The 26,375-nt window shown below is 45.4% G+C and overlaps 1 protein-coding gene across 1 annotated transcript; it reads left to right on the plus strand.

Moving 5' to 3' along the window:
* On the plus strand, positions 1 to 25,266 carry grhl1 (grainyhead-like transcription factor 1). Its single transcript, XM_088626583.1, has 15 exons — positions 1 to 184; positions 5,775 to 5,961; positions 6,811 to 6,884; positions 7,395 to 7,764; positions 8,669 to 8,748; positions 9,145 to 9,301; positions 9,604 to 9,715; positions 10,566 to 10,660; positions 13,328 to 13,574; positions 14,743 to 14,870; positions 16,696 to 16,724; positions 18,553 to 18,641; positions 20,320 to 20,405; positions 23,268 to 23,332; positions 23,671 to 25,266. The coding sequence occupies exons 1-15, from the start codon at positions 165 to 167 to the stop codon at positions 23,783 to 23,785; spliced, it is 1,854 nt and encodes a 617-aa protein (XP_088482709.1). The 5' UTR covers positions 1 to 164; the 3' UTR covers positions 23,786 to 25,266.
* The last annotated feature ends 1,109 nt before the right edge of the window (positions 25,267 to 26,375 follow it).

The following is a 26,375-nucleotide window of genomic DNA, read 5'->3' on the forward strand; positions in this document are numbered from 1 at the left end:
CTGAATCTCTGGAAACCTCAAAAAGCGAGAAAAGCCGACTAAACCCGTTCCTTTGGGGACACTTCTAACATCGCCCTCATCCTGCGTCTCCTATTAACTTCTCAAATAAAGAGGCCGGATCGGATTTACCGTACTAACTAGAAAGTCCAGTTCGACCGTCCGAGATGACACAAGAACATGACAAGTAAGTGATCTCACTCAGAAGTGGATGCGAAGTCCAGTCGAACCGGTGTGTTTTTTCAGAGACGAACGCTTCTGCCGTTTTATCAGGGCTGGATTACGGGGGGTGATAGTTACACTAATATGCCTTTTTTTGTGCGAGCAGGTGGAAATGATAACGAAGGGCTTTTTTCTTCTACTTCTTCTCCTCGCTAATTTCTGTCCGCAAAGAGAGAGAAAGAGAGCATGGTCTTTTTTTTTTTTTTTTTGGTCTGCTTCTTCTTGCCCGACTTGTCAAAAACGCCGCACTGTTTCATCCAGGATTTCGTGTGATGGGAGTTTCGGATGAGTGTGAGCGCGGTGTCAGGGATACGTAATGCAGTTTCACCTGTCATGTTTGAACCTGTTATTTCTCGCAGGTGAATCTGCACCTGCTAGCCGAGTTGAAGCACGTTACGTGTTGAAGCTTTACACAAGATTGTTTTGGTGCTGTGTCGCTCCTGAGTCCCGCATCTGCGGCTTTTGCTGACGATCAGCACTTATTAACTGCGGTCGCAACGATATGAACAGTTAGCATTATTTCCCTATTTCGCGATTATCGCAGATCGCACGGCACTGTTTTGTAAACTCAAAAGGGGCTTTACTAACAGTGTTTTAAAAACTTACTCATGGTTATTTTTTGTCCAGAATTGCCATGTATTTAAGTTTGCGAAACGCTGTAAAATGTTGAAAAGTCTGAACACCTGCTGACCACTGTTGTGCGCGTTACATGTTCCGTGTGCCTACAAACATAAAGTAATGAAATGAGTTAATAAAGTAATGAGTTAAGATACATAAATAGAACGGGCAAAATGTATTTATTTGAGCGATTTCTGTAAATTTAAAGGCTGAAGTGAAACAGTACACCTGCAAGGCGTTGGTCGCACTTTCTTTAAAACCTCTTAGTCAGGAGAACAATGTACCTGCGGGCTTTCAATGACACCGATATCAGAAAAAAAACAACTACCGGTTGTTTTGGTTGGTTTTCGGCGCAGCGGTCTTGTTCGCTTTTACCCAATTAAAAACATTAGATTAAAGAAAAACGCGAGGTCTGTTCCAACTCTCCGGAGTTTCGCTTTGGACCAGTGATGGTGAGAGGGCTGTGGGTTCAACTAGGATGCCTGTGTTCAAGTATGGGTACCTCCCGGGTCGTCTCTTTAAACCAGACATCGTGAGACTTGACTAGCTACGTAAAGGATTTAAAAAATCGAATTCCCCCCTTTTCCTTGCATATTCGTGAAATTACAACAGTGCTGTTGAAATTACAAGTGTTGTTTTTGATTCGGCTTTGTAAATTCGATGATGTTACCAAAATTTCTATTTTAATCTTCGAACAAATGACAGCAGCAACCGCAAAGCCCATTTTAACGAGCTAGGAGTTGGAGTGTTTCTCCGGTTTGTGTAGGTTTGTGCGATGCAAGATGACTGACGAATGTCACATTCGTTTCAGACAGGTTAGTGTGTAGATTACTGCAGGTTCGTCGGGATTTTTACAATCCGATTTTTTTAATTCTAATGTTTAAGGTGCAATCTGTATTTATGTGACACTTTCTCCTCAGAAGGCACACTCGATGGTCTCAATGAACTTGTTCTTCAATAGACTGGGTACCCGAGAATAAAACGTGATGGATTAATTTGGTTCGGAGATATATATATATATTCATTTTAAAGCGTTTGTTTTGATTAGCCGTTATGTCACAGTGGCCCAGTTTCGGGATTGTTTTTCGATGCATGAGCGCGTCTTTTCTTTCTCGTTGGTATTGGACGTCCACTTAAGGTTTATTGTTACTGAATAACGGAGATCTATCGGGTTGCAGATCCGCAGTGTTCTAAACTGTACCTTTGGAGAGCCCGTGTCAGTCTATAGCTCGTAATTAAATATATAGAGTTACTAATAACGTACTGACTTTCACAGCTAACTGAACTGTCGCGCTCGCTTGGTTAGCAACTAAAACGTCAACATAACCCCCCGCACAAATGCACTTGCCTCAAGCCGTTTCACAGCCGAAGATGTAAACAAAACATCGAATTTCCTTAAATACTGCAAATCAGTTGATGTATCAGTTTACATCTCGAAAATATACAATATTACTGGTATTACTGAATTATAAAATAAACGAATTGTTGAAACAAGTTTAAACTAGAGAACTATTGAAGTCTAAATGATCTTATCGCGATTTCCAAAAAAAAATGCAAAAGTAATACAGAGTAAAAAAAAGGACCTAACCGCACTTTTATGTTAAAAAAAATTGCTTCCGCAGCTTATTTGTTTTGAAAATTGAGTTTGCGTATTATTAGATGACGATGAAATTTCGGGGGTAAACTAAAGGCTTTTTCAGTTGATTTTTTTAAAATAGAATTCGCCTTAGCTAAAAGCGTAATTTAAATAAATGATTTCCATTATGTTACCATTTGAATTTCGGTCCTGCTAGCTTGTGCTAATCATAGTGGCGTTCTGCATGATTTAATGAAGCCTTAGCACACTACAAATAACCATCGCCTATTAAATATTACAGAGCAGTGTTTTTTATTGGAGATTTTGTGACCTGTTACTCTGTAACTGTCATAATCAGCGCTGGCGAGCATCGATAATGCTCTTGTGTGAGAATGCTGTGTCATTTATTCTTGCGTGCAGACTGTCAGATTCGTGTTTGCTAATAAAATTAAGGTCTGGTTACGATTGATGTCTTCCGAAATTGAACTGCCCGAGTCAATTCCAGGAACAGAAACAAAAACGGTAAAATGTCTCCAATGATCCAATGAAGTGAATATAAAGGATGTTTTTTTAAGTGTTTTTTTTTTACACACATTTGCCTATATTTTCATAAGCCAGATCAGTTCATGCTAGCACTTTGTCTCCATGCCAGGCCCCTTACACCTGTTAACAACAGCTAATAGGCTGAAGTGAACCTTAAGGCATCAGGGCAAACACTGCAGTAATGCCAGAAAATTGCTCTTTCTGTTTGCTTTATAATCCCCCTGCCATTGGCTGCATACCTCAGTATAATCCCTAGGTAATAAGCACCAGGACTGTGAGGAGTAAGAAGGCAGCCAGGTTTCACCTGCCAGTGGTTCTCAATAGGCACTGACCCTCCTCTGGAATTAATCTCGGTAGTGTTGTTTTTCACACTGGTCACCTGATGAAGAAAAGCGTAAAACAAAACAGCTCTTCATACTGCTTTCTCCTCGGGTAAAACAGGGAATCTTTAAACGTGACTGTCACAATACAAACAGGTCGGCATGAGACCTTTTTTTTTTTTGCTCGACATGAGAACGTTTTTGTCACATTCGATGCAAATACGGATGGCCATACAGGACAAGAATGGCTTCGTCAGCATCACAGGGCTTTCTGAGGCCAGCGTGATAATTAAACGGTTTGGTAAAGCGTCACAAGCATTTACTCCAGTCTTTGCCTGGGGGGGAGAAAAGTTTTGTCAAATGACTTCCCCTTTTACTAAATTTCCAGCCCAATTTAGGATGAGTTAGTTGTGTTCTGAATGCACCAATCGAATCCCAACATGGCCACACTCCACTGATGAATCAGTTGACGTAGCATTATAACCTCTTTTCTGTCCATAGGTGTCTGGGGAAAAAACACAATAAAACAATGTTGTATCTATAAAGAATTATATTCTTAAATATGCAATTATTTTATATATAGTATTATAAGTCTGATATGATGTAATTCTAGAATTCTATATACGATTTATCAAGAATCACTTATAGGCCTGTATGTATGGCAAATTATAGTGTTACGGTTAAACATAAACAGAGGGAGCATGAACAGATTTCATGTTCTGTTCATTAGGAGGTTCTGGATGGACAGAAGTCTAATTTCCTTCAAATATTTGTCATGGGGTCGAATTAAAAGTTGTCAAGAAAATAATCCCTTTTCTGAATCTTTTTTTTTAACATAAAGATTAAATACCTGTCCAGCGCAACCAGAGATCTGTGTCCTGTAGTTAATAACTATAAAGTAGAAAATCCAATATTTAAGCCAGTTCCTGAGTTGCAAAGATGTCCAACTGTTGTGAACTGGCAAACCCCCTGAATAAGACGAATTGTACACCCTTACACAATATGTGCGGAGGGACGTCTGCTGTAGCACAAGATGCTCAGGTAAGATGTGCGACTTACTGGTAATGAGTTCATGAAGTCATGCAAGTGAGTTTGCTATGCATTCACCATCTCTGTGCTAAACCTTCACACATATCAAGAAGCACATAAGTGAAAAGCAAATCAAACTGCCCCTTCAAGCACATACAGTATCGGAATTCCTTTTCCGCAAGTGGCCAAGGTTGAATAGGTCCAGTAGAGGGGGCAGCTGAAGATATCTAAGGCATTGTCGTCTTATATAAAAATAATCAAAGGAAAAAAAATCAAAGGAAATTTGAGAATGTTTCTTGTCTGTTTCTTTGAACATTTAAGATAGCCATTTCTTCAGTAAAAAAGCCTTTTGGGTTTTTGGGTGTAGAGGAGAAGAAAAACTGTTTTATCAAGCCTTAAATATTCAGTTTAAAAGAACAACATGGGAAGAAATGGTGGGAGCACAGAAAAGAGCAATTATGGTTCATTTTTAAATTCTAATAATGTAATTATAGACTTGGAAAATCCACTGCGTTTCCTTGTAATAGAGCAGAACAGCTTTGAGAATCATTCTGCTAAAGAATGTAAAGACTGTCCCAAATCTTTGACTTTGTGTGTCTGCAGGTATGACTTGTTTCCCGAAAGAATGTCGTCGGTTGTAGGCTCGGTTAAGTGGGTGTAGAAAATAATTTGTTCTGTGACAGGTGTTATTACACCCCTGCAATGCCTATTGCCGCAATTTAGTGGTTTACCGCTCTGCTTCGTCCCCAAGCGGGACAAGTTTAGCGAGAAAAGATGCCACATGGTCGATGAGGGTTGCCTCGCATGAAATGTGCCCCAGGACAGATCTGACTGGAAGAGCAGGTATCACACCCACACGGATTGCACACCTCAGCCAGTGCAGTGATTTCTTACTCGGTCTGGCCCCTGCAGATCCTTTGAGATGCACTGAGGCGCCGTGCCCATTGTTCCAAAACAAGATGCCGATCTGTGTTTGGTTTGGATCCCTCCACTTCCTGTTGTGCTCTCGGTGACAGGCCTGGCAGGTCGGTTGGGTTTCACAGACACGGAAACACAGGCTCCAGAACTCCAACCAGGGCCCGCAGTGCACATGAGGCCTTCCCAGCATTGGCGGTGCCTTTCCTTTTGGGCCTGTGGGTAGCTGGTGCATTCAGAGCTTTATCTGAATGAAATTCAGAACTTTAGGAACACAAGATGTGAAGGCCACAGGAGGTTTTTCATCCTATCAGGCCTGTTTGTTAGTAAGCCGTTAATTGATTCCACACAGCTGTTTCTTGAACGGATCCTGGGCATCACCTTCAGCAACATAGCGGCACAGCTTGTTCCACACCCCCACAACTCTTTGCAGAAAGACGTGCCTCCTGGTCTTCATATTTTAGGGTCCTTAATGAAATACAGCCGTAGGCTGGCTCGTCCCAAACCACGCTTGGGTGTTTCCCGTCTCACCCCGGCTCTTTTGCCACCCACAGCAAGAGGGCGGTGCTGGTGCTGCAGAATGACCCTACGTACAGCCAGCGGCGCCCCTTCACCAGCGAGGACGAGGCCTGGAAGTCCTTCCTGGAGAACCCCCTGACTGCTGCCACCAAGGCTATGATGAGCATCAACGGGGACGAGGACAGCGCGGCGGCTCTCGGGCTGCTCTACGACTACTACAAGGTATCAGGGTGTCCCAGCCCGAATATACAGGACTTTTAGGTCTGGAAAACAAGTCAGAAAAGAAATGACCAGAAACACAACAGGTGTGTTCTTTGGTGTCCAGAGCTGAACACGGCTTCCTGTTTTTATAAAGAAGTTCAATCAATCAATCAATCAGGGTTTATTTATCAATGCACGAACAGTACAGCATACAGCGGTGTTGTGGGCAATGAAATGCTTTATCCGCGAGCTCGTTAAGAGGGATGGAAGAGTAGGACAGGAATTTATAGGGATTAGATTAACGAAAAGAAAACAAATTAGGATACAATGAATTACACAATTGGCTGCGTCAGCATGCACAGGCTGCCAAGGGACAGGTAAAGGTTTATTCCAGGCTGAAAGGAAAATATGTTTTTCCGTTCAGCATGGAATATACCTTTACGTGGACCTGTTTTAATATCTGGTACGGCTGAACATTTGCTCTTTAGGCCTTTTCAGACGTGATCCTGCAGGATCATATGGGAATTCCTGCAGGTGTAAGATGGCAGGTATCTTCAATGGTTTTTTAAACTCAGCTGAGAACAGAGTCTCATGTGCAGTGATGACGTGGAGGCCTGTTTGTACGACAGGGCATTTACTGGAGCAAGCTGGGTGAAAGACCACAACAGCAGAATCCCAGCTGGGAGTTTATCCCACAGCCAGTGTCCAGAGCTGGAAGTATGTGCTCTGTGATGCCCCCTCCGTGTTTTGTAAACTATCGCACGCTGAACGTTTAGGCGTGCAAAATGACTGGTGCGTGCAGGAGATGCTGGAGTGGATGAGCCGAAATTCAGGGCAGTTTTGTAACTGGGTGTTTGACATGCTTCCTAGGTGCCTCGAGAAAAGAGAACGATTTCACCAGCCAAGCAAGATGTCATTGCAGCCGACATTGATCCCAACAAAAGGTACGGTCATATAGATGTTTCTACCCATCATCCCATTAAAGTGCATTTAGTAGAGCTGTACTTTTTGTGATTTCACTAAGGGGAATATTTGCTTAAAACTGGTATACTGGATATTTCCCTCATTGTGGCCCTGAATAGACTGTACACTGTGTCACACAGGTGTTCCTATACAGCACAATGTGAACACAGAAAAATGTCACATTATGCAAACTGAGACTTGTTGAATTGTGAGGTAGGAGTGTTTCTCTGTACCTTGTTTGAACAGAGCAGCAGCAGCCAGACAAAGTAAAGAAATCATGTTTACTTCTTGTGTGTCAGTATCGTACAAAGTCATCAGTGGTTTGTCTCACCTGATTGCTGTAGAAAAAGTAATGTTGGAAAGTGGGCTCTCATGGGCAAACTCTGCCACTGATGAGTGGCTCCTCGTTTTCTGGGAATCGGAGAGGCCTGGGGCTTGCAGGGCTGTGAGGGAGATTTTGTGAACACGGACAGGTCTTGTTCTCCTCCCAGGAACCTGATGGCTCCCTTGCAAGAGCCCGTGATGCCAATGGCCGAGAACAGGGTGCAGGTCCTCAAGACAGTGCCCTTCAACATTGTTCTCCCTGGAAACCAGCTGGGCCATGACAAAAGAGGCCAGTTCTCCACACCGGATACCACAGTGACCGTGTCCATCGCCACCGTCCCCAACTACCCCGTGAAGACCGAGGTGCCCTCCCACGGTTTCTCCGTGGGCCTCCCGCAGGCCAACCACTGCGCCGAGCCGGACAGCCGCATAGTGGTCTTCGACCGCCAGCTCAACCCAGACCAGTTCAGCCCCAACACCCAGTCCCGGACCCCAGACTCCACTTTCACCGAGACCTTCAAGGATAACCCCCAAGAGGTAACAGCGTGGCCGCCCTCGGTCTCCCCCGCCACGACTCCGGGCTCTGTTTCCAGACAGAGGGTCTGAGCCGCGACAGCAGACACGCCTCAGTGTGTTGTTGTCTCTACGCCCTTCCTTGAGCGTCAGGGCTCTTCTGCTCCGCTCCACTGTGTTGTAGTGTAAAGGCTCGTGTCACATGCAGAAATGGGTGCCACATGTACGTCCTCTGCTTTTGTATCGCAGATTACTAGAAAACATTCCAGTAATTCCTATCCAGTGATTCTCAACGAAAGAAATATTTTTTTGCATTCTCGTACCTACAGTAGTGTGTGGGAAGGCAGCAAAAAATGGGGCCTGCCCTTTTGCTTCACATAAAGCATTTCGGTGTCATATTTATTTCTAAATCCTATGTTTACATGTTCAGAATTTGCACTTTCCATGCTGCTAGATTTCCAGTCCCGGTGAGAATCCCGGAGCTGCCAGATCCATTCAATGACATTTTTATTTAATTCTAAAAAAATGCAAACATGCAGGACAATTGCAGGGATAACCTGGATTCACTCGCTCCCTCTTTTTACAGCGAGACAAAAACCAGCTGCCTGATGAATGCAATAAAGTATGACGCCGGTCTTTTATTATGGCCCAGAGGGTATTGTCCAAAGACATAACACATGAAAGCCGTCTCCAGAGAGGAGGAATGCTTTCCCTTCTGTTCTCTGAGCTTTCCTTGTTTCCCAGGATCCCATCCACTTGTTTCTTCAGCTGAAAGAAACCAGAGTTATCGACAGTTTGTCCCGTACGATCGCCACCCCCTTCTTGAATTGGATTTCACCCGATGGGCTGTGGGAGTATGGAATGTGGGAGACCCCGTGCGTTGGGAATGTTTGTTTACATCCGGCCTTTCCCCTGTTGTCTGCCGCAGGTGTTTGCTTTCCCAGGGGACCTGCAGCTAAGGATGGCGTCCATTTCTCCGGAGGACTACGCGTTTGATGCAGTTTCAGGGTAAGCCAGCCTCCGGTTTCCCGGGCCTCGATCCGCTCGCTGCCGTGCAGGAGCCGGGGGAGGGGAGGGCAGGAAACATGGATGACACCGGGAAACAGACAGGGCAAGTCTTTTCCCCACTCAGCCAGGGCAAGGCTCCGCCTGGGATGTCTCCCGCCACTGCCTGGGCTGCGGGGAAAACACAGAGTTTCCCCTCACCTCCTCAGACTTTCGAACCCGCGGCCAGGGGTCCTTGAACGCGCAGTCGCCCGGCTTCAGTCGGGCCTGCGCGGCGATACGCGCCGCTGGGGTGCCCGTCAGCTGCTCTGGAGGGGAGGAGAACGTGGTGTTTTTTTCCCCCCTTTAAATCGCCAGAACGCAACCCTACAGCTACGACGTCGCTTTCTCTTCTGACAGGAATAATTTCGAGTACACCCTGGAGGCTTCGAAGTCTCTCCGCCAGAAGCCCGGGGACGGCACCATGACCTACCTGAACAAGGGCCAGTTCTACCCCGTCACGCTGAGAGAGATCGGAAATGGCAAAGTGCTGCACCACCCCATCAGCAAAGTGCGGGTCAGTACTACCCGAGCGCCCCGCCACACCGCGGTCGCCGCAGACACCAATGTTGCCGCTTTCCAAATGGCAGCAGCGCCAACGCTTAACACTTACCCACCGGCTTATCTTGCCCCCTGATTTGAAGAGCACGGATTGCCCCCTGTGTGATTATTTCAGCAGAACGGTCAGTCACGTCTTCCAAGCTGTAGTAACCTCACGTCAGTAAGCGACAAGTGTTCGCGGGGGTCGGGGGTCGGGGGTCGGGGTTCAGGGGCCGGCCCAGCTCGCCTCTGACGCAGCGCTCTTCCCTTGCCTTCCAGAGCGTGGTGATGGTTGTCTTCGGGGAGGAGAAGTGCAGGGACGATCAGCTCAAGCACTGGAAGTACTGGCACTCCCGGCAGCACACGGCGAAACAGCGCTGCATCGACATCGGTAAGGGGTTCGAACCCGCGGTCCCGACTGTTCCCGCGCCACTACGCAGCCCCTGCTTTTTCAAACAAACCACCTGCTCTCCAGGGACTTTTGTCCCCGTACGGGTGGCCCAGAAGGTGCAGGCCGGGGGACCTGTTGCTTAGCAGACAGGAGTAGGCCCAACATGCAAGGCTTGTACAACCAACAAAATGGTTGGCGTGTGTTATGATGGGTTGAGGTGAAAGACATAGCGACTGCAGTACAAGAACACCAGATCAGTTACCATGGAGAGGAGGCCATGAAGCCCATCTAGCCTGATTGGTGGCTGGTATTTAATCGAATCTCAGATCCCATCCTCTCGTTTCCTCTGCTTGAAGTATCAGCAGGGCCAGGTAGTTTGTTGATAGCAGCCCCTCGGGAAAAAGGGGAGTTACCCAAAGGGCTGTGGGAGAATGGCATGGGTTCTAGGGTTTATTTATGAATCAATGTTTAGAACAGAGAACAAGAAATGTTCCAAGACAGAAGTGTCTGATATCCCGAAGAGGCTTCCCAGTCAGGTAGTTGGGTCTCCAGCTCTGAATTTCTTCAAAATGTGACTGGATTGAAATCTGAGATTCACTTAGCAATGAAATTGCCCAGTAAGCACGATAGTTTAAATGGCTTTCTGTCATTTGCAAAATCATTTCAACAATGACATTTCACTGTCATGTCTATGTTTCAGTTTCATTTCCGTTTTTCTGTTTCCTCCTATAAAATTCCACCTTATAGCTTGCCCAGCAGAAAGTCTGGGCAAATTTGGGGTTAGATCAGTTGATCAGGATCAACAAAACCATCTGAGCTAATTCTGATGTCTCTGACCTTGACTTTGCAGCCGATTACAAAGAAAGCTTCAACACTATCAGCAACATTGAGGAGATCGCGTACAACGCTATATCCTTCACCTGGGACATCAATGACGAAGCAAAGGTGAGAGAATGGGCTGGCTGAGCCCTGCTGTGCTGTGAGACCCCATGGCGTCTGTGCAGCTCTTGTGCTGAAGACACATCGCTGCTCGTCTTTGAGTAAACTACAAGAGCGAAAGAAACTAAGTCTTCTTACCACCAATTTCAAACAAACCCATTTCAAAGCATTTCGTCTGTGGATGCCACTTTTATATTTCACGCATTGTAAGGGAGTTCTGTTAGGGGCTCAGCAATATATTTTCTTTCATTTATGTGCCACAGAACGTCTGACAGCCTCAACAGGAAACGGGGAAGTCCTCTGATCAAGCCGTTCCCCTGATGCTTTGCTTAGTCACTCACTTGGAAAACCCAACATATCGATGTCCCTGTTGGACATTTCTGTTTAGGAATGTAGCTGGGAAGGACCGAATGGTCTGTAAATCAGTAGTCACAGGATGTAACTGTGCAAAGGCAGCGAGCTTATGAAAAGCTGATTTTAGATATAGATATACTCTATTTTTAGCGTTTCCTTGGCGATTGAGCTATGTTCTGAGTAGCAGGAGCAGGACGTTTGTGTGAGTGAAGGATTGTTGCATCTGAGTTCCTCTTATAGGCTGGATGAAAAATCCCCAAAAAGCATTGTATTTGACGAACAAAGGCCACAGTCATGCAAGGAAACCAGTGATTCCAGCGCCTTTGGCTGGTTGTCAGGAGCCGCCATTTCTAAGTGTGAGATGAGGAAGTTTGAAGGAGGGGATTTTCACATTTCTAAAAAATACACATTGTTTAAAAAAGTGCCTGCTCTCCCGGCTGTAGGGCACACAACAGTTAGCCAGAATAGCATGCTAGTTTGCGTTTTGAAGGAAAGACGACTGAAATATCGGATCCTATGTAGAAATGCAGTTTTAAAAGCCCAGGACAGTCCCGCATCTCGGCATATCGCACCCCAGCCGGTTCGGAGCAGCCCCTCCGCTCTGTCGCTGCTGCGCGTCTAGGGGCCCGCGCGTCTCACTCTGGTTACAAGGCGCTGGCTCCGAGGCCTTCTGGCTGTGTCACCCCATTGTTCACTTCACATGCATGAAAAATGGCCTTTGGGGCGAGATGTGCTTAATGCCAACAAGAATGAGGAAACGTGGGGGAAAAAAACAAGATTTGACAGTAGACAATGGAATCCAGTCTGACAGGCACATAAGGCGTTTTGCAAGTCTAGATGGTGCCTTGTGATAGTAGCAGGCCAGATACTACCCCCCCCCCCCCGACCAGCTGTCAGTCAATATAGATGATTTCAGTGGTGGTTTCGCTATCAGTCAAATGTCCAGCATATCCACTGGCTGCTTCCGAAGGGCCATTACTATCTCCATTCCCCGAGAGAACTGCAACCTCCGGCCGTCCCTTTCCCAGCAACACCCAGACGCGTTCTCCCGTCTGTGGAGCTCGACATGAGACACGACCGTGAGCACGCCAGTGAGAAACGCTCACCACGAAATGCCGAGCTCCGAGTTTGTTCCTCCAGTAGTTTCTCGGCGCACTTCCTGAATGTTGTAGGGGCTGGCGGCTCCCTCGGCTGGAGCGTTTCCTTTGCAACAGCGCCATCTAGTGTTTCCAGCCGGGCGAAGCGTTTACGAGGCGCTCCACAGAAAAGGCCGATCGCTGACAGTAGTGGCAGAATTGCGTCGTTTCATTTGAAACATGTTGACGTGTTTTAATATAGAAGTTTAATATATCTGATTTTCCAGAAAAATAGATTTGATTTGCCATTTCGGGAAATTCCAGTCTTGGAGGGCCAATGAGTCTGCAGGTTTTCTAAGTTTCTTAAAAACAGCCACACCAGGTGACTGACAGCAGACTAATTAAACACATACACTGAAGTCTTCTCGAGCAGTGATTCTCAGTACTGTCCCCGGGGAGACCTTGTGTCCTCTGGTTTTTTACTCCAGCAGAGATCTTACTCACAGGCCGATCGATTTCAATTTTCTGTCTGAGGCTCTCAGCTCTGAAAAAGCGGAATTAGGTTTGTAATGGGTATCATCACCCTCTCATAATCACCCAGTTCCAGAACGTCCCTCGTTCAGGTGTGCGGGCTGAAATGTGAGTGCAGAAAACCATCTAAGCAAGCAAGCAAGCAAGCAAGCAGGTCCATTATACCCACCGATCAGCACCGGTTTTAGGTGCCCGCTTGGTATAAAAACACCAGAGACCAGGTCCCTCATGACCCGGGTTGAGAACCACTGCTCAGAGTTTTGTAAAAAATATTCACAGGCGTGCAGAGCGGTAGAGCTTCCATTACAGGTGGACATATTCAGTTAAATGGCATAAAATCAGATGGAGATACGGCTCAGTTCCGTTCTGAGGAGGCTTTCCTGTGTTCTGCTGTGAGGTTTGGACCATCGTAGCATTTCAAGGCTGTGGTTTTAGGCAGCCATTTTTAGTGGCACCTCTCGCTGTGAAAAATCCTGGAGAAATCCTGGAAAAATCCTGGAGAACTGATGTAGTCTACAGCAAAGGAAAATAAGGGCTTTTATCTTCTTATACTAGGAGCCGTCATCTAACCTGTTGGATCCATCATGACAGCACAGGGCTGTTCGGAGTTTGGACCCACACACTTGCTACGCGTCTGCAAATTGAAAGCCTCCTTCAGTGCGGCTTTCAGAAGGAGCAGGTGGAATAACTCTCTTGTTGCCTGCTTCCTCAGATCTTCATCTCCGTGAACTGCCTCAGCACAGACTTCTCCTCCCAGAAGGGAGTGAAGGGGCTGCCCCTCAACCTGCAGATCGACACCTACAGCTACAACAACCGCAGCAACAAGCCCATCCACCGCGCCTACTGCCAGATCAAGGTCTTCTGTGACAAGGGCGCCGAGCGCAAGATCCGCGACGAGGAGAGGAAGCAGTCCCGCAGGAAAGGGAAGTGCCAGGACATGACCTCCAACATCCCTGGCTGTGAGTACCACAAGACCGGCGCAGAGCAGTACAAACCGGCACAGACCGGCACAGAGCAGTACAAACCGGCGCAGAGCAGTACAGACCGGCACAGGGCAGTACAAACCGGCGCAGAGCAGTACAGACCGGCACAGGGCAGTACAAACTGGCACAGAGCAGTACAGACCGGCACAGAGCAGTACAGACCGGCACAGGGCAGTATAAACCGGCGCAGAGCAGTACAGACCGGCGCAGAGCAGTACAGACCGGCACAGGGCAGTACAAACCGGCGCAGAGCAGTACAGACCGGCACAGAGCAGTACAGACCGGCACAGGGCAGTACAAACCGGCGCAGAGCAGTACAGACCGGCACAGGGCAGTACAAACCGGCGCAGAGCAGTACAGACCGGCACAGAGCAGTACAGACCGGCACAGGGCAGTACAAACTGGCACAGAGCAGTACAGACCGGCACAGAGCAGAACAGACCATCACAGGGCAGTACAAACCGGCGCAGAGCAGCACATTGTGTCAAGATGAGCTGCTGGGCCCAGGCATCCCAGCCTTTCCATGCAGACCAGTACAGACCAGTTCAGACTTGTACCTTGTGTCAAGAAGGAAAGAAATTCTACTTTTTAGAAAAAGATTTTGAGAGTTTTAAGTTTTCATGTAACTTGCTTATCCCTCAGTTAAACACCCCCCCCCCCCAGAGCAGTGACTTCTGAGTGACAGTGGGCCTCCGACTGATCATAACAGATTGACAGTATTTTTCAAAGCTGATGTTGTATGGGACACACAGCACTGCCTCCTACAGAGCTGCTTTTTGACACAAGTAGTTTGCTTGGCACATACCCCCAATAACCTACATTAGCCTGTAAATATCCTCACTACACAGGGCACCTACTGGGGACATGATGTTTAAAGTCTTTAACTGTAGACCCACACCTGGACCACCGAGACCTTGTAGGTAAGGTAAGGATGAATCTGAAGGCCTACATAACAAAACGCATCAGAGAAGTTAAAATCTACGCAATTCCAAACCTGCTCTTGATTAGGTGTGAGATGCAGAAAGCCCTCAGACTGCTCTGCTGCTCTGTGCTGATGGGCAGTGTGGAGGGTGTACAGTGTGTCAAAACCGCCTGATCGTGTGTTGGAGCTGAGTGGCATCTTCGGTTTCCTTTCTCTCCCCAGTCACCGATGTCAAGGTGCCAGTGCTGCCTAAACGCACCGACATCACGACGTTCAAGGCGCTGGTCGAATACGAGACTCAGCCTGTCCTCTTCATTCCTGACATCCACTTCGCCAACCTCCAGCGTCATGTGAGTACCCCTCTCTTCCCTGCGCCTCTCGGGGCCCTGCTGTGCCGACGCTGCGATTCGCAAGTAATTCGATTCTCTTGCTCTGCCGAGAGGTAGTGATTCGTATCCTTGCAGTGCTTTTGTCCCACTGCCCAAGCACCACAACACCAAGCCAGTGTAACTAAAATATCAATAAGAGGCTTAACTGCTATAAACAACCTCTCTGTTGTGTCCTGGCTATGTCTAGCGCTAATAGTCTATCTAGCCCATCGCAGAAAGGTCTTCGGCATACACTCTGAATAGTTCACATCAAGTTCCTTTTTTTAATTGTTTGCAAACTTGACTCTACATGAGCTCTTCAAGTCCGTGTAGCAAGATATAGGTAACAGACTATGGTCAGAAGCACTCCGGCCCATATAGAATGGCTTTTCCTTGTGCAGGAAGTGTAATGTACAGCATGCTTCAAGAGTTTTAAAGATTAAAGAGTCTTACTCTGTTGAGTAAGAGTACATTTATACAGACCATGGACACTGTCAGACACATTACCAGCTTATGCAAGCTGACTCTCATAAAGGACTTTTTAAAAATGTGGACACAGGGAGGCCATACATTTCCAGGTCTTTGCAAAAGAATGTGTATTTTTAGTGTCCTTGCTTGTGTGATACTTTCCTTGGGTTTTTCTAACTTCATATCCTTTATACATTGAAAGTACCTTACGCGTTGATTTTCATCTGAGGCAGTGGGAAAATCTCAGTCTTCAGATTTTTTCAGGAGAAATAAAACTAGCTATCAAGGGTGTAGTTATTCTGAGATCACACATATGGTCAGTGCCTGTTTTTTTTTTACATGCAAATGGCTTCCACGCGCAGTGTTCAGAACCAAGATGTTAACTGTGAAATTAAGGTTTTCAGAAATAACGTGGGATTTTTCTCGTTAAATAACTGCACTGCTGAGTTGAGCGCCTCATCTACACAAAAGCTGTAAAACCAGCTGTAAAACCAAATGTCTGTTATATACTTATAAAAAGAGTTTAATAGCCATTGTTACCAGGCTTATTAAAATCTGTTGGATAAGCACCTTCACGTGTCTCCGCGGTAGGTCTTTTTTCCACTCATTTCATACCTTTTACACACTCACAAACACAAAATAGCAGACATCACATTGTAATCTTCACTTCTTGGCTCTCTGGTAGAGGTAAAAAAGGTGAGTGGTATGGCAGATGGAACATATTTGAAATTCGGTTTTTGGCGTGATTCCGGAAGCTGATCTGAGGTTAGGCTGGGGCACAGAAGGACAATGAGGCATATTGGCAGAGTTTTGACAAGATGGCCACTGTAATGCAGCATAAAACTATGTGAGTCAAAGCAGAACACGCTCTTGTGAACAGATGCTGTGGCCTTCATCTTTTCACACCAGTAAATGGAGGTTCCTATTGGCCTATTTGTAAAGACGCCATCAGCGTGGTTTGCGACTGAAATACTGGAAGGAACTGTGGCAAAGTCACACAGTCCGCTCATGATGAGCACTCGACAAAGAACAAAAAGATGCAGTGCCAGCCCTCAGATGGCGGGATTCAAGTGACACTCGCACAAGCAGTTTTCAGCCGCAGTACACTAGAATTCTGGTGCTGCTGTGTTGTGACAGAGACTCTGAATTCCAATTAGTAAAAACGTTTTGTTTAATATGAATTAAGAGTTTTAGATCCTGATGAACTGAACAATAGGATTCTACTAACTCACATAGTATGTTAAACATAAATAATAATAAGGTCTTTTTATTTGAATGTATGTTTTAACCTTCTTCAGGACTGTAATTACAATTCTCCTCCTTTCTCTTCTCTTTGCAGCCATTTTCTGCCGAGGATGGGGATGAAGGGTAAGGATAAACTTTTGTATTTCTTCATTTATGTCTGCAGGGCTGGCTGAAGTATTGGAGTTGGGGTGGGAATGGGGGTACAGTGTGAGATGATGATATAGGACGGTTATAACTGCTCAGCTGGATCTTATTAGACTATCAAATATATATTCAAATTCTCCAGTGTACGTACTGTTTCAGCACAATTTGTTAAGTGGCAATATGTGCCATCTGCATATGACAATATGTGCTTTATACCAAACAAGATGGAGCTCACCTGAAGTATGACAAAATCCGGCAACGTGCATTTTCGGTTACAAGGACATTTGTCTACATTTTTACTAGACAGAACAGCCCAGCAGCCAGCCTGGTGTAAGATAAAACCACATATGAGCTCATTGTGGTGGACCGCCGTTGTGTGGCGAGCTAACTGTGCAGTGACTGTACTCACTTCACAGCACTGCAGGATCAGCAAAGTCTCTGGCACAGAGAACTCGTTTAGATTGTGGATTTAAGCTGAACTGCGTGGGCTTTTTGTCAGAGGCTGCTGCTGCTCGGTGTTCTGTGTTGGTTTTAATTGTGGGAGACACAGTGGCCTAGCGGTTAGCCCTGCAGCCTCCCAGCTCCAGGGTCACAGCTGCTCTGCCAGGCTCAGGCCGCTGGGAGGACTTTGCATTCTTTCCTTGAGTGTGTGTGTGGGATTTCTCCAGGTGCTCTGGTTTCCTGCAGGTCCCAGAGGCACGCCGGCTGGGTTTAGTAGAGCATGAATTAGCCGTCACTTTTTTTTTCGGGGGCCCTGTGATTAAACCGCTGTGATTGATGAAGTCCTTTAAATTATGAATTGATTCTACAAAGTCATTAAGACCCTCATGGGCTGCAAGAGAGCCTGCGGCCACCTGATCAGCGATCATGCCAGGCCTGGCCCAGGTGACGGTGTGCCTGGAGCCAACAGGACACAAGGCATGTTTGTTTTCAGTGGGCGAGAGAGACCTTTAGACCGACTGGTTATTTTTATTGACACGTTCGCGTCCAGACTCTGGAGATAACCTTCCTTTTCTTTGAGAGAGCACCCGGAGACCTTTCGTCCCCCCAGTCAGCCTCTCTGGAAGACATGTGCCCCATTCCCCTTTAAAGGGGCCGGGTCCATCGCTCTCTTTTGTTCCTGAATTGACGTCATTTCTGCACAGTTGGGGCTTCATTTAGAAAGTTATTTAGCGGTCGGACTCCAGCCCCAACTGCTTGTGAAAAGACCTTTCTATTCTACGGGGCTGCCCTGTTTTTATTCAGCAGAGCCTCGGGACTTCAGGCAGTGCAGGATGCAAGGATGAATCTCAAGTGGTAGATGCAATGACAGGAATCTTGGTGTTATGTGAAGGGAGATAAGAGAGTTCCTCCATCTGGACGATCTGTGCTGTTCTTCTTCCTGTTCTTGAGGAAACCGTGTCCAGCGATGTCCTGCTACTGACATCTCGCAGCTGGGAGCTTCAGCGCTGGCTCTGGTCAGCCGCTGTCTAGCAGGACCTAACGGGACATTTAAATCATCTATTTAAATCAAGTCCTGGCGGATTTTTACCGTGAATATTTATACTATCTATATCATGTGTCCAAAAAGAACCAGAGCCCCTTCAGTTGATCACATTATGTCCTTAATAATTTACACATGTTCCTAATCTTGAGGAAAATACAGGTGATTTTCGGTGGCCTATAAGGCTTAACTGGACTGTGAATCTCCTGGAGCAGAGCTGGAGACCCCAGTCAGGGATCTGTTGTTTCGTGAACTCTTCACGTGTCAAGTGAAGACGGGGCTGCAGACTACTAACTCAAACTGCTGCTTTGTGTCCCTTTCTAGAGCCGGCATGAAGAGGTTACCTTACTCCTCAGAAGATGAATTTGGCTCACCACCCAGCAAACTGGCCAGGATGGATGAACCCAAAAAAGGTACAATTTTCATTTCTCCAATTCCAAAACTTTTACTAATCACTTCTATCTTTTATTTTTAACATTTTCAAAGTGAAAGCCTTTGGTACGGAAAGGATTCTTTGAGTGTTTTGTTTTTTTTTCATTCGTGTAACGAAAGATGAGTTTCCCCTTTGCACAACAGCTGTAAGAGCAGGTTTCTAAGCCACAGGCAGCTGCGGGTGATGGATGTCTCATGCTTGGACTTGCATGCGGAGTAAAGCTGCAAGGCGAAATCCTTCTTTTCTTCTTTCCTCCTTCACCAGTTGACACAGTAGCCTGAAAGAAGGCGAACCGCTTTTGTCCTTGCGCAGTTCGCGGCGGTAAGGTGGTGATCACGCTGCCCCCGGCTGTGAGAGAGCGTGGCTGTTTGTTGTTGTGGTCGGCTGGCCCTGGCGGGGTTTTTAATCACAGGCCCGTTTCCTGCGCTGAGGTCATTGCACACTCTTCAGCTGCCTGGCTCTTTCTAGCCTGTGCTGGCGAAAGGACATGACCGTGTATTCATTGACTTCAGGAGATAAGATAACATCACTTTATTGGGCATATGCAATTTCTTGAATTAGGAATTTGTTGTTTTGCATACCCCAGCTTGCTCTCCATGAGACACACAGATAGGGAGGGAAGTGTGGGGACAGAGCACAGGGTCAGCCATTTATACGACACCCCAGGGTTAAGGGCCTTGCTCAGGGGCTCAACAGAGTAGGATTCCTCTGCCGGCCGCGGGATTTGAACCGGCAACCTTTCAGCCACAGGCACAGATCCTTAGCCACAGAGCCACCGCTCTGCCCTAAGAGTCTGCTTAGTGCACGTAAAATACCCTGCAGATTCTTTGTAACTTTGTTTTGCCTTTTTACTGCCATCCAGTTCTTGTTTATCTCGTGCTGGTTATGACTTGGCACAAACTAAGAGACTTTTTCCCCAGTCTGAACCGGAGACACCGCAACGAATGAAGGGCAAAATGAAGAATAAATTAATCTCTCTGCTTCAAGTAGTGTGGTCAGTGTTCATTCTGAACGGAAGTAATATCGTTATCGCTCTTGAGCTGCCTCAATGTAGATGTTTGCTGCACTGCGTGCTCGTGTCTCTGGCCCGTAAAAACATAGCCTCGTCTACTGCTAACTTATTATGAAAGGCACAAAAATAAAACAAGCTGTTTGACTTGCCTCCCCTTGACCGAGCACCCTGGTGTTTATTTAGGTGATGTGTCTAGCCCGGAGCAGAAACAGTTGACTTTTTCCTGATATGACCATGTTATATCAACACAGAAAAACAGCCACATCAGCAGTTTCTCCTCATGTATCATACAATTTCTTCCAGTGACAGTGTTTTGTGTGCGTTTGTGTGTTTTGCAGAAAATGCTTCATTGAAACTTACCCACTTGGGGAAAAGTACCTATGAAGGGAATCCTGGTGCACTTTTAAAAACTTTCTTTCTTGAAAACCTCCACCGGAGATCACTGGACTGTTTCTTTCCCCTTTCTATCTGTGCAAGTGTCACAGAGGACACCAATATCCTTCCTCCAAAGGATCCCACTGTCGGTGTTATATTTCTCGCTTTGTTAGACCTCCACACAGAGGTATGACTGCCCAGGCCTGGGGAGAATTGTTTGAAGGTTTGGTTCCTCTATTTCAATAATACCTTTTTTGTATCCCCCCTGCAGTGCTGCTGTATGTGCGGAGGGAAGCTGAGGAGGTCTTTGATGCCCTGATGCTCAAGACTCCTTCTCTGAATGGACTCATGGAAGCAGTGAGTATCCGCAACTTAGCATCAGGAATCATGGGGGAGCTCTGGGTCCCAGGCGTTGTGTGTAATGGAATTACATAATTAACCGGTTTAGGGACAGATGCATGAAACAGAATTAAAAACTAAATATTTTGTGCACTGGAAATCCTGTATGGAGCCTGTTTAGGCATTTATGACCAAGCTGGACAGCATGGAGAGCTCAGATCCAAGGCCTGTGTGTATTAAGCTCTCGTCTCTCTGCCCATCCATGCACTTCTGTGGGATAGGGCCGGCATGGTGCCTGGGGGCATCAGACTGGGTGAGGGTAACAGTGGCGGGTGAATGTGCTGACTGTGTGGAAAAGGAAACAGCCAGCCAAGTGGGGGGAAAATACTACTGATTCAGCGAATAGCCGTTAAGGTGTGACAAACGTTTGTTTCCGAGACGGGAGTGATATTCGATCACACCTTAAAAAAAAACCAAACAGCTCTAGGAATTTGAAAAGGGAGTTCCCTCCCGTTTCTCAGCTGGCTGATACCCCTGAACAGGCGCCAGTCTTTCGTCTCTCAGAGTGGCCCTGGGCCATCGCTGTCATTCTAACTCAGCATCAGACTCTTGAGATCGGTACACATCAGAAGTCAGGGAGCTCCACATATGGGAGCCTAGTAACGCCACAGACTTGGTAAACCCCCTTTATTGCCCAGGCTGCAGTCTGCCCAATGTGGAATGTCTGTTCTGGTCCCACCAGTGGAACACAGCCCCTCACCCAAATGATACAGTGCTCACCAAGAGCACCGGGACAGCAGAGACAAAACTTATTTTTTTGCTTTACTGTCAAGTGATTCCTCTTGTGCGTTGGTGAGATGGATATGCATTACAAGTACAATATAGTGCACACTTTAGCATGCCCCGCTGGATTTAAATTTGGTGATTGACATGGACAGTCTAAGGTTTTCCATTTTTTTTTCATGATAAACTGTCTGGTTGCACACGGGCCTTATGATTCGTGTCGTTGTCCTGCTGTACGGTGAAGCACCAGTAAGAACAGGAGCATTTTGTTGTACATGAGTGGACCATGTTTTCTCTAGACTCCAGAAAACATTCTGCCGTGTAATCATTAGTTAGGCCAGGAGATCCAGTCCCAGAGGGAACTACGGTGAACTACAGTAATGACATTACCTGCACCACACTTCAGTCTTCCCACTGTCATGGAGGTTCTGTGTTGGTCTTATCTGTCCATAAAACGTTGTTCCAGAACTCCCCTGGCTGATGTTGGCCTGCAAAGCAAACTGTAATCTGTCTCATCTGTTCTTCCTGATGATAGGTTTTATATCTTGCCTTGCAGACCTTGTAATTCTGCTCTCATCTTTACAAACTGTGGATTCTGACCCCACCCCACCCTTCACCCCACAATTAGCAGTGGACAGAATCAAATCTGACACACACACATTTACACGATTGACAAATAATGTTGGTCTTTATGCGGTTGGTGTTACACAACTCCTCGTTTTGGATTTAAATATCAACATGTAAGTGTTAAATTAAGTGGACTTGAATAAGTGGGAGGCGTATTTAAATATGTTGTCATTGTCTAAACCTGGACAAGGGGGTGGAGCGTTGTGTTTAAATGAGTCTACAGTATGTCCTGTCCTAATTGGTGAGGGAAAGTTGTTGATGTAGTTGTTGTAGAAGGAGTTGGAGAAAAACAGAGTTTCAAAGGATTGGAGGTCTGGAAGGAGATAAAGCTTAATCTTTTCACCATAGTGAGTTTGTTTCAAACACCACCATCACTGTGGTTTGAAACTAAAAAATTGAAAGCAACTGTGGCAAAATTAGGAGATTAGGAAGATTAGATTAGTGATCCTCTTCACCCCTTCCTTGTGCTTGCTGTGACTTCACTAACAATTATTTTAGGATTTTCCCTGACAGCTGTGATAATTTTGTCTGTTATCAGCTGCATTTTCCTTGGCTGATTGGTGATTATACCTGCGTCATTTTTCCTTCTTCAGTTGAACCCTGATGGTTTATTTTGTCATGCCTAATTTCTGTGCTGTGGTTCTGATTGAGATTCTCTTTGCATTCACAGTACCTGCTTTTCTTTCGCAGAAAGTTCTGTGTTTTTTTTTATTTTGACTTTTGACTGTGGACTGCAAACACTGAACATAAAAGCAAATCAATTTAAAAAAACGGGTTGTAATTCTTTTATGAGCCTAATTACCCAACAACATACACCGGGCCAGCAATTCAAATTCAATAGGTTTGATAAAAAAAACATTTTAATTGTCTGAAGAGCATAAAACTGAATTGAGAAAACAAAATCTTATTTTCTGTGAGAATTGGTTATTATTATTATTATTATTATAGTTCATACTAAAAGTATCGGTTTTGAATGCAATTTTTTAATACTTTGGAGAGCAAGATCAGATGGCTTCATGTTTCAGTTGGCAAACAACTGTATGTGGACCATGGGATGTGACTCTGTGAAAAGTGTTCATTAATTCCCTTGTTTCTCTGAAAGGGTTTCTCTGTACTGTACTATAGAAGTTTTATTTAATGCTGGTAACAGGGCTTTTTTTCCTCATTGAGTGTTAAGAATTTCTAAGACATTTGCTCTGCTGAAATATAAATTTGTTTTTCTTTACCATTTTAATAGGAAGATACCCTAAAAGTTAGACAAATTAGACTAAGCCTGTCTAGCCCATTAAATAATATGTAATTGATCTGAAGGTCTTTTGCAGCCATTAGTAGGAAAAGGCCAGGGTAGGAGTTTCAACAATATGAATGTGTAGCTTGTTCCACACTCCCACAGCACTTTGTGTAAAGATGTATCTAGTCTGGAAGAGAATTAGTGATGATGACTGCTAATACTTGCTGTATTGTTTTAAGATTTCAGATAAATATGATTTGCCAGCTGAAAAAGTGGGGAAAATCTACAAGAAGTGCAAAAAAGGGTGAGTATTTCTTTTCTAATTGTAAACAAGAAAGTGTCTCATTTTTTTTTCTCAAAACCCAGCATGACACCTCCCAGGAAAGCTTTGTTCCTAAGAATTCAGGTCCTTTATTTGTAATATAATGTTGTACTTTCAGGTCATTCATTTGTAACATAATGTTAAACCCAAGGCAAGACATAATTGGAAACGTGTGTAGTCTTCTGTGCCTTAACTTCAGCCTGATACTCTGTTTTCACCACAGCTCGGCCCCCTATGGCATATACTGTAGCAGCAAGGAGCTCTAGTTAAGTGTGTAACTCCTGCAAACTAACATGAAACGTATGTCTGATTCCCTCTAGGATCCTGGTTAATATGGATGACAATATTATAAAGCATTACTCCAACGAAGACACCTTCCAGATTCAGATTGATGAAATTGGGGGAATGTATAAGCTCACACTAACAGAAATATGAGCCGGGTCAGTGATTCTGAACGGGACCTTTTATGAAGAACTGCACAGCAGCAACACATTGAAAGGAAGTGACTTGTCAGATCCCGGGAGCTGTCAGCTGCAGCAGTGTGCCCAGTGGATACGGGTTTACAAATGTTTGTTTTTTTTATGCGCATACTGGGACCATATTTTGGATCTGTATACTCACACTTTATTCTGTCTCTCGAAGGACACTGCCGTTACCTAACAGGCAGAAAACGGGCATTTCCTTTTTTTGTGAAGGAATCTTCTTTCTTTTTTGTCTCGTAGTTACTGGCGGTGTCGCACTAGCGTGAGGACAGCTACTGTTTGTTCCTTGTCATGCGGGATTGGTTCTGTTCGCAGAGGGCTGTCTGTATGTGCGAGAGGGCAGCTAGCAGTTAAGACCCTGCATGGCAGGAAAGGCAAACATCCAAATCAATGACAGGCACAACTGTTTGCAGGTAGCCATGTTTCAACACTGTTTCAAAAGTGGCAGAGCCCGATTTTCCAGTGCGGATCTTTTTCATTACAACACAACGTTACAATACAACGTCAAATATGATTTGTTCTGTAAAGATTGCCAAATCGTCCACTAAGATACTAATGTTTCTGATGGTAAGGTAACCTAGACTCAGTTAACATAACCCCCCTTCTTGTGAGCTTTAGTATTCATCAGTATTTAAAAGCATATACTATTTGCCTAGAGGTTTTCTTGAAGGGGCCAATTTTTATCTGGGATATAGGCAAGGTACCCAGAAAAGGACAGAAGATGCATGTATTGAAATTCATTGAAAGTATGAACAAGCATTCGTCTCCGTAACAATATAGCAAGTACACCTTTTTTGTTTCAAAGTATTAACTCCAAACTTCCAAGCCAAGTGGATCTCAGACTAGAGATTAATGTAATGTAAAGGTATACATTCATTAGTATTCATTCATTCATTGGAGATTAGTCAAGGTGACAGGTTTTTCTTCTTCATTACTATATTGTCACTGATGGATGTCTGTAAACAGTGAACTGATGACTCAGATATCCAGGTTTATATGTATAGTAAGTGCAATAAATATTATATATAATATATACAAATTATTTTTATTGTTTTTAAATTGTATCTCTTTCTAAGGAATGGGTTAAGCCCAATGAATTTTACAGATATTTACAAGCCAGCCAAGTCTTGTATTTTGGATATCGTGGGCCTAAAATTAGGTTACACCTGTTGTGTAAGAAGTACTTATCACTTATATGTATATATTTGTTAGGAATTTAAAAACCGGGAATGGGTTTTGTTACATGGTTCTTACTCTTATTAGTAGTATTATTACTATTGTTATTTTTGGCTATGACTTTTTTTTTATTTACACATGTAAATGTTTATAACACGGGAGCATTTTTTATCAAGGGAATATTTCTCTTTTTACATTTTTTTTTTACGTGTATGTATTAGTTCTTCTGCTTTGTCAAATAAACGAGGTGCGATAGCACTGGGGGCTGCCGTCTGGTCGTTCTTGCGAGTTCCAGTGGGGAGAAGGAAGAACTTTTTTGGTTTATATTAAGAAGCAAAGACACGGCTCTCTCAACACAAACGAGGACAAGTCCTGCTCGGAAGTGGACAGCTTTTAAAAAGGAAGGAGAGACACTCTTCAGACTTCGTTTCTACCTCTTCCACACCCGCCTCCGTCCCTGAACTGACGATGTCATGAGTCGTGTCAGGGAAGCCGAGAACAAGACAACCTCTCGGAAAAGTCCGGATCACAGGGGCCGGTAAGAGAACAGCAGGGGTCCCCGGCTGTTAGATCAGTTAAAGTATTACCGTCTCTCCGCAGGTGGGGTGTCTTGGCACACGGCCAGTTTCAAAACACACAGCTGTCACTGCAGCGGCGAGCAGAGGCGCTCATTCACAACGCAGCCGAAGCAGAAGCCCATAAAGCCGGTTTGGGGTATGGGCTGCGCTTGCACGGCGCCCTGCTGCGTACGAGCAGGGGGTACATTGACAGCGTTGTGCTTGAATCTCTTCGAGCTGCTCTCTTCAGCTCTCTACTCGTTTCTAGAAACGTCCTGGGATTTTTAATAATAATAATTGCTTACACTTATATAGCGCTTTTCTGGACACTCCACTCAAAGCGCTTTACAGGTAATGGGGACTCCCTTCCACCACCACTAATGTGCAGCCCCACCTGGATGATGCGACAGCAGCCATAGTGCACCAGAACACTCCCCACACACCAGCTCTCAGTGGGGAGGAGAGCAGAGTAATGAAGCCAATTCATAGATGGCCACAGACTGTCAAGAGCTTGGTTTTAGATCTCATCCGAGAGCCAATATAGTGCCTTTTTACAGTATAGTGTCCCCATCACTATACTGTGGCATTAGGACTCACATAGACTGCAGGGTGAGCGTCCCTACTGGTCCCACTAACACCTCTTCCAGCAGCAACCTTAGTTTTTCCCAGGTCTCCCATCCAGGGACTCACACCTGCTGAGCTCCAGTGGGCTGCCAGTTGTGAGCTGCAGGGTGATGTGGCTGCTTGCACCAGTACAGAACGGCACTGGTACACTCCGCCCACAAGCGAGAGGGGCAGCACCTGTGTTTC

This window comes from Lepisosteus platostomus, chromosome 3, assembly GCF_059453375.1.
Source record: "Lepisosteus platostomus isolate fLepPlt1 chromosome 3, fLepPlt1.hap1, whole genome shotgun sequence".
In the NCBI taxonomy this organism is placed as follows: Eukaryota; Metazoa; Chordata; class Actinopteri; order Semionotiformes; family Lepisosteidae; genus Lepisosteus; species Lepisosteus platostomus.